Here is an 8,398-nt window from a genome sequence, read left to right on the forward strand (position 1 = left end):
AAGCTACCCCTGAAAGACAGAGTGAAAGCTCAATTCTATACTGCAATCCTTACAATCTTAAATACAAACAAAATCAGTGAGAAAATTAGGAGATGTTAGTTTCAGTGCAAAGATTTATGTTTTCTTAAAAGACATACAATATGAATTCTTTAAAAATGTAATATGAACTTTATTGCACATGTCATTTCATTATCATTTGGAGATGTGAGAATAAATACAATAAAACATTCAAGATACAGAAGGTGAGAGATATATATCTGAACAGAATTGCCTGTCACAGTGACATAAATCATCTTGGAGATTACTGAACCACTTGATTTCAAACTCTGTGGCTGATGCAGTTATCAATGATGACAGTGCTGAAGGCCCTATGCATTTTACCTCACCCTGAAATTCTTCTTTCAGTTTTTCTGGTACAAGATCCTGGCCCATAACCTGCAAACAGAGTAAGAAAGATGGAAAACAAGAAAATAACTTGTGAAGGAAAAAAAAGCAAATATGACATTAGTAGCAGATTTTTACAAGAAAAGCTCTAGCAACATAAACCACATGCTGGCCAGAAGCTTCCAAGTCACGATCCAGCTCACTGTCTGCTGCATTCCTCAGCAAACAGCCAGAACTCAGAGTCCAAGCTTCCCAGCTGCACAGCCCCACCCAGCTTCAGGCTGTGCTTGGACGGGGAGATTTTTACAGAGCAGCAACAGGAATCTCAAAACCATCTCTGCATTCAATGCCCACCTTGCAACAGCACCAATATTGATCTCTTCCTGGGGTGTGTGCGACCAAGGGAAGCAAGGAGTGAAGTTTCTTTTCCCAGCCTTTTGAAAACCTGAGATAGTTTGCATGCTGCTGCCCTCTTACGGATTAAATCCCACAAGACTGCTTGCCAGCCCGAGAATGGCCTCACCCTTACTCCCTCAGAGCTTTAATACTGACAGCAAAGTTACAATCTTGCTGGCTTTCTTCTGTTCCATAAATCAAAGGTCTGAATCTCTATAAATAGCCCTAAAAACGCTGATTCTATATGAATGAAGTCTTGTAATGTTATTCTCTTCCTTTCTATGTCTTTAAAACTAGAACCCACTACATGAAACAGAAAAAAAGAAATCATGTAAGAGGATGTCTCTGGCTTTTTCTGAAAATGCTTAATAATTTCTATGGAATGCTTAATAGTACTGTGGCCATCAAAGCAATCTCCACTTCCATTTCATACTTGTGATTCACTTTGTGGCATCTGAAACTCCTGAGATAAACTCCCTATCTCAGGAAATGCACAGTGATGATGCATCTGCAAATACAAGTCCAATGAGAAACTTAACAACCCTGATCATTCCTGAAAGGAGAAAACTCAGCAGAACAGAGATACACCTGCATGACACAAGCCAGCACTACACAGGCATCACTGTCAGTTCCGGATAACTCATTACCACCCCAGCTAATTTACCTTGCTTCCTGGCACACAGTTAATTAGCTCAGGGGAATGTCACACTTGCAGGACTTTGTGCCTGAACTTGCTCACGTACCTCAAGCAGCCCACACATAGCTCAGAACATGCACACAGTGAAACATCCCTTCACCTTGGTCATCAGCAGCAAGGAGTTTTCATTGAAACCAAGTTGTGCCACTTTGTCCTCAATTTCTTTTTGACTTTTCATATTGTTCTCTAATGCAAAGGATGCCTGTTGCAACTGGGTGAGCTGAAGCAAAAGCCTGAAATGAAAAAGGCAGTTAAAAAAAGGCACAAGTGGCAAAAGAGTAAGTTAGCAAACCTAAAGCCAAGTATAATATTTCAAAAACACCCCTTCTTCCTGACTTTTGCCAGCTGCAGAAACTGCAGAGAAATGAATACATCTGTATTGATCAGCTATGTGTATGGTATATCCATGCTATGACAGAAGCACTGAGAAGCACTTCTGAAAAACAACATGCCAAGAATGTCTGATTGCTTTGAGCAACTGGTTCTCCCCAAGCACTGGTCACACAATTCAAAAGTGAAGCTTGGATCTGCTGGCATTAACTGCAGTACATCAAGTGTCCCACATCCTCATTTATCACAGCCATTTATCTCTGCCTATGGCAATGACTGTCTTTGGAACCTGAAAAGCTTGAAAGCTGGGGGGTTTAGACAAATATCAAATATCCTCCACACACATGCAAACCATTGACTATTTTCAAAAATCTTGCATCACAGCTCAAGGCAGTGCCCCATGTTTATGCAACATCCACATCTCAGAAAACCCAACAGACCTGAAAATACTAGACAAGCTTTTTAATGCAAAAGCCCTAGGCAGGGGAGATCCTTACCCAGGAGAAGTGTATCTGTAAATGTAAATCACAGTGACACTCTCTGAAACTGGGTAGCCAAGCAAGGAAATCCCACAATTTATAGTTTTTTCAATGCTGAAGCATACACACAGAAACAAGCAACACAAATTATTTCAATTTGAACGTAGCTTTTACATTCAATATCAGTACTAAATCTATTAACTTCTCCCAAGTAACAATTAAAGTCATCATCTCTTAGTCTGGGAACAGTTAAAATCTACTGTATCCTTTAAAATATTTAAGTCTTGCCCTAAGAGGGCAGTTACACAGCGTTCTCTGTAAACATTTTTGGAAGTTCATAAAGTGGCTTTAAATATGTTTGGTGACTAATACATCATCAAGAGGCAAGGCAGGGGGGAAATCTAATCTATTTTAACAAAACCAGTTCCTAATTATCCTGTTGGGATTATGCTTTGGGATTTTTCTTGAGTGCAAGAGGTTTAGGAAGAGAGGGAAAAAATGAAAAGAGCATTTTAATGCAGCCCTGTTGATCAGCGGTCACAGAGTCCATTTTTCAGCCTCAGACATTATGCAGATCAGGGCACTATTATAAAATACACTTGCACTCAAGCATGAGGCTTCAAGCAAATAAGACAGGTGGCACTTGCAGAAGGAAGACTGGCTGGCCATCCCTTTGGGGCACTTCTGCTGCTGCATCTTTAATACCAAACCAGGAAACAGCCATGCTCTAATAGCCTGTTGTATATAATTATTTGAAAAGATTCATATAATAAGGTCATTAAAAAAACGCTTTGTTTCTCAACAGTGCATGACTCTTTCCACTCAGATTCAGGTTGTTCACAGCTACCATGCCAGTGGATTTGGCTTTTTAGATCTGAAGCAATAGCAGGATGATTCTAAGTTTGCATTTCCAATGCTGAAACAAACATTTTAATTGAAAATGTAAACCAGTAATATTAGGGATGGGAAAAATAAGCTTTAAATTGTTCTCAGTTGGAAGAAGTTAACACTATTCTAAGAATACATTTAGTTACCTTGCTCTGATAAACGATGCACATGCCTTTATTCCAATTTTCTTTGATGTGTTCTGCTCCCCAGACTCAGAAGCTGTGCATTTCCCTTCATCCGTCCTCTCCAGTTCTTCTGAAGCACAGAGGAATTCTTTTACAGCTTGGCTGCTCTTGCAAGGCTCTGCATTCTCCCTCTTTGTTTCTGAAGCAAAGCCTGAGCAAGGGTCTTCTTTCTGACAGTCTGATCTGTGAGGCTGCAGATTAGCCTCTCTTTCAGCTGATGTTTTGAAACTGCTATCACTGACACTAACCTCTTCAGACTGGTAAGAGTTTGTTTCTGGAATGACTACTGGAGAGGAACTCTGTAAAAGGCTCATATAAGCTTCAGCAAGTAACTTCCAGTACCAAGGGTTGAAAGAATGTAAGCAGATCAGTTGCTGCAGGCACATAATTTTTCTTCCTATGCTTTCTAGACCCTGATAAATGGCAAACTGCAGGTTGAGAACTGTTGTTAAGTGATCTGTGTTTGTAGCACTGTTTCTCTAGAAACGAGAGATAATAGATTAGAAAGAGGAGTAGAACAGAATCATCCATCAGAGCCTAAGAAAATGTGTCCCTGAATAATGAAACACAAGTCTGAAAGCGATTTTTAAATTGTACAAAACTGTGCTTTTAATTTTACATGATACAACGTGACTCAGAGCATGCATGACTAAGCTGACAGCACTGGCTCCAGCTGTCTTGTCCCAGTCTGAAAGGCAAGAAGGCCCTGAATGCTGCCACTTGTCCATTTTCATTCAGAGTTCTATACCACTGCCCTTCTTTGCAGTATAAACACCTTTTATATATAATAAAACAGCAGTAGGAAAATTCTAGCAGACTTCAGAGCCTCGGGACTTTTTCCTTCATGAGAAAAACTCAGTTTCTGGACAGACACCTTTCTTGGTGGCAGTTTGGCAGTGAGGATATGGAAATAAAAGGCAGTTTTGAACCATCATTTTTATAATGGAAAGATTTAAGAACTCATTTATCCCCTTTCTTATAATTCCTATTACATTGCATTAATTCTGCCTGGCAGAGCATGATATTTAGTCCCTTCCAGGACTAGCAGCCTCCCTGCACAGGGAGCTCATTGTGGTACAGGGTGTTCTGATTTCTAAAGAGTGATTATATCTGCAGTGACAGTTACCCTCTGTTTACCAAATACTCTGAGCAACGAACATCCTGGAGGATTATACACATGCAGATTATTTTTCCAGAAAATGGTCCATATAAAAGAACTGCTGGTGATATTTCACGTTCAAAGCCTAAAAGAAAGATTTCATTAATTACCATTTTTTCTGCAATATCCAGAGCCTCCTGATGCCTTCCTAGGCGAGATAAACACCGAGCCTGGCCCTCCTGGACATCTCGTCTCATTGCAACGTTACTGGGAGGTAAGAGTTGTAAGCAGTTTGAGTATTCACACAGGGCTTTCTAGTAGTGTTGACAAAAAGACAAGCCAAACAAACGAGTGAGAGATTTCAGTTCAAAGATAAGCCTGGCAGTATGTTCTGTTTATGACTACAGTCACAAAAGGAATTCAGGAGCTGAAGCCCACATTTTTATTTCTCCAGACTCAGCTACCACCTATGGCAGCAGCACATGAGGGCCCCAGTACTACACAGCCAAGTCCAGGCAGTGATAAGCAACCTCAGTACTAACTCGTGTTTAAAACCTGGCAGGATTCACCACACATCTGAGCACCTCTCTCCCAGGAGCCCTGATCCAGAAGGGATCTACCAGCCTGGGCATATGTGACACAAGGCATCTTTCCTCCAGCAATCAACTCAGTGATCAGAGCAGTCATCCTAAATTTGGGGAACATTGTTTTAAATGCGAGGCATTCTTCACATTCAACCAGCAAGTACCTCACCTTACATGAATAATCAGATATCAACACCTTCAGCAAAGAAGGTGAATCTCCATTGTTCCTGTAGGGTGGTTCTAATCTGCATGGAGTAATTAAATATTAATTGGGCTAGGAAAAATGGACAAGAATGAGCAAAACTGCTGTAGCTTAATGATCAGGGCACTCACCAGGACTCCAATTAACATTTAAATACATTAAATTAAGCGTGCAGTGAAGCTAAGAACTTTAGTTCCTCCTTCTCCATATGAGCGCTCAGACCAGGACACTAAAGAGCAGTGCTCATTCTCCCATGTCTCAAAATTAATATTTAATTATTCCTTGCAAACTTAATTGGTTCTAACAGAAAAAGCTTCCAGGCAACACACCCTAAACACTTCCTAGCAAAATGGCTAAAAAATATTTTTCTTCCCTGCTGTTAAGTTTGCATTCCTTCTCAAGCAAAAGAGGAGGGAGCTCCCACCTGCCCAGTGAGTGCAGCAGCCACTGGTGAAAATGGATCAGAGGAGGGCTACAGGAACCCCTGTTCAGCTTCTTATGTGACAAAGGGACAGAACCTGATAAAGATCAGGCATTATGACTCCCAAGCAGCTTCTGCAGTCACCTGCATCCTAAAAAATGGGCACTGTGCTTAGATCACTGTGGTGCTGAGCATTTCTTATCAAGTGACCCGATGTATTCACGAGTGAAGAGATTACTACCCCCATTTACTTATTTCCAGACTCTTCCTAAGTTTGGTGCTCTCAGACCTGCAATTTTATGTGCAGTCTAGTTCTTATTATGGTTCTGTCACAGAGGTCCAGGTTAGCAGTAAAGCTGGAGGCTAGACAGCTTTAACATGGATCACAGCAGCAGCAAAGGGTTAGGGAGAAACAATCTGTTCCAGCAGCAGATCTGAGGGGGTGTCATTCTCTCCTGAGAGGGCACCACAGCAGACAGCAAGGTGCAATCTGCTCTTCCTGATGGTAAGCAGCCATGTCTGACCACAGCCTGAGGCATCTCTCTTCTGAGAGAATTTCTACGAGAGGCTGAGGGAGCTGGGGCTGTTCAGCCTGGAGAAGGCTCAGAGGAGACCTCATCACTCTCTACAACTCCCTGAAAGGAGGTTGCAGCCAGGTGGGGGTTGGTCTCTTTTCCCAGGCAACTCTCAGCAAGACAAGAGGGCACGGTCTCAAGTTGTGCCGGGGGAGGTTTAGGTTGGACACGAGAAAGAATTTCTTTACAGAGAGAGTGATCAAGCATTGGAATGGGCTGCCCTAGGAAGTAGTGGATTCTCCATCCCTGGAGATATTTAAAGAGACTGGATGTGGCACTCAGTGCCATGGTCTGGTAACTGCAGTGGTAGTGGATCAAGGGTTGGACTTGATGATCTCTGAGGTCCCTTCCAACCCAGCCAATTCTATGATTCTATGATTCTATAAACCTCTTCAGGGTGTCTAAGTTGAGACAGGAAAGCATGTCAGGTATAGACAAGGCAACACAAGGGTTGGAATAACATTAAGAAGCAGAAGTCAAAACTGAGGTACAAAAAGATTCGCACATCCAATGGGCAAGGCAAAAGATGTCGAGCTAGAAGTTGGCCTGAGGGGTTTGTAATCAGGGATCCTGCAATGCAAACCACAGCCTGGAACAGGAAGCTATTACAGCTGAAACGAGCAGATGCAGCTAACTTCAGCCCAGAAACAAAGTAACAAAAGACCAGATTCTGCAACTAGGCAGAAAACTCGAGAGGGAAAAAGCGCATTGATGATTAGGAACATGGCTCAGGAGGCAAGTAGTGAGGACAGGGTCTAGGACTACAGCAGGCAGGAACATAAACAAGGAACATAAATAGACCTTAAAGGTACAACCAGCCATTCAGAGAGCAGGGAAGCAGAGGAGGGGTGGGACAATTAATGCTGAGGCTCATGAGCCATCTGTTAGGAGCCTGACAGCCACAGTCAGCTTTCACCTGACGGTGGGGGGAGCTCTGAGAAAGGTGAGCAGCAGCCAGCTGGTTGCCAGCGATCTGACAGCCTTTGTGGGACATGGCATTATCAGAGAAATCCACATGCTGACCATGACATCCACGGCCACAAACACCTATTCTGCTTATTACTGAACAGCTCAGATGCGCAAATGCGATCCGGATCGGCTTCGGGTGCGGAGCAGCATTTCTGTCCCGTTTACACTGACTCCATGCTGACTCCTGGGAAGCTGATACCCGGCCGGGGGAGCCTGACAGAACACAGATACCGATGCTGGCCTGACCACAGCTCTGTCAGCAGGATCCCTGTCACTATCCGTGGGGTTACCCTGCTCTGTCACAAACCAGGAGCCATCAAGCTGGACGGAGCTGTGCCACAGCCTCCAGCACCTCCAGGCCATGCCCCGGCCGGCGGGCTTTTATAAAAATACACACTTTCACCCAGCACACCGGGAACCACAGGTTCACCACAACCCGCAGTTTCCACCGACCAGGGCCCAGGCCAAGCCGCGGCCGTGCAAGCTCCAGGAATACCTCAAACTCCCGTTGCCGGTAGGCCCAGTCCGCACGGAACTTGCTGGCCGTGAGCTCCTCGGCGCCTTCCCCGCCGCCCGCCTCGCCGCGAAACCACTGCGGGAACGGCACCAACCCGTTGGTGGGGGGTCGGAGCCGCCCCCGCCGCCCCCAGCCCACCCCTCCCGGCCCCCGCCACCCCCGGCTCCTCACGCAGGGCTCGCAGTGCTTCGCGTCGGGGGTCGGCCCGGCCCCGCCGCCCGCGCCCCGCTCCCGGCTGGGGGCGAAGAGGGACTCCTCGAACCGCCATCCCAGCAGCGGCTCCATCCCGCCGCTCCGCACCGACAGCGGCAGCGCGCCCCCTGCCGGGCCGCCCCTCCAGGAGGACCACAAGAAGGACGCGGCGCCGCGGAGGCCGACCTCCGAGGGGCACCGAGTTAGGGGCGGCGCGGGCTAGAGCGGCCCCGACCCGGCTGCCACCATTTTAGGCAGGGCCGTAGGGAGCGGAGCTGCAGTCCCGATCACCGTGCCCCGGCCTCGGCTTCCCTCGGCCCTGCTCGCCGAGTGCCTGAAGCGAGCAACCCCCGAAGGCCTCGCCCCTGTCCCCCGTAACTCCGTGCGGCTGCGGTAGTGCAGTCCTTTGGCCAAACCGCCCCCGCCAGGCCGGGGCGCGGACCGGAATCGGGGGCAGCTTGGGAGCCGGCGGTCTTGCCA

General features: G+C 45.9%; 1 protein-coding gene across 3 annotated transcripts; it reads right to left on the minus strand.

Annotated features, from left to right (window-relative positions):
- Window positions 1-145: 145 nt before the first annotated feature.
- On the minus strand, window positions 146-8,398 carry C2H8orf76 (chromosome 2 C8orf76 homolog). 3 transcript variants are annotated; one of them, XM_071738305.1, is made up of 7 exons: window positions 7,898-8,398; window positions 7,706-7,801; window positions 4,629-4,772; window positions 3,321-3,838; window positions 1,578-1,710; window positions 1,214-1,288; window positions 146-435 (listed from the first exon to the last, which is right to left on the minus strand). In XM_071738305.1, the coding sequence occupies exons 1-7, from the start codon at window positions 8,009-8,011 to the stop codon at window positions 229-231; spliced, it is 1,287 nt and encodes a 428-aa protein (XP_071594406.1). In that variant the 5' UTR covers window positions 8,012-8,398; the 3' UTR covers window positions 146-228. The 3 variants fall into 3 exon arrangements, with proteins under 3 accessions (XP_071594406.1, XP_071594408.1, XP_071594409.1); XM_071738307.1 differs by lacking the exon at window positions 1,214-1,288; XM_071738308.1 differs by lacking the exon at window positions 1,214-1,288 and having other exon boundaries at window positions 297-435; window positions 1,524-1,710.

The sequence above is a fragment of the Heliangelus exortis genome, chromosome 2 (assembly GCF_036169615.1).
Source record: "Heliangelus exortis chromosome 2, bHelExo1.hap1, whole genome shotgun sequence".
Lineage (NCBI taxonomy): Eukaryota > Metazoa > Chordata > Aves > Apodiformes > Trochilidae > Heliangelus > Heliangelus exortis.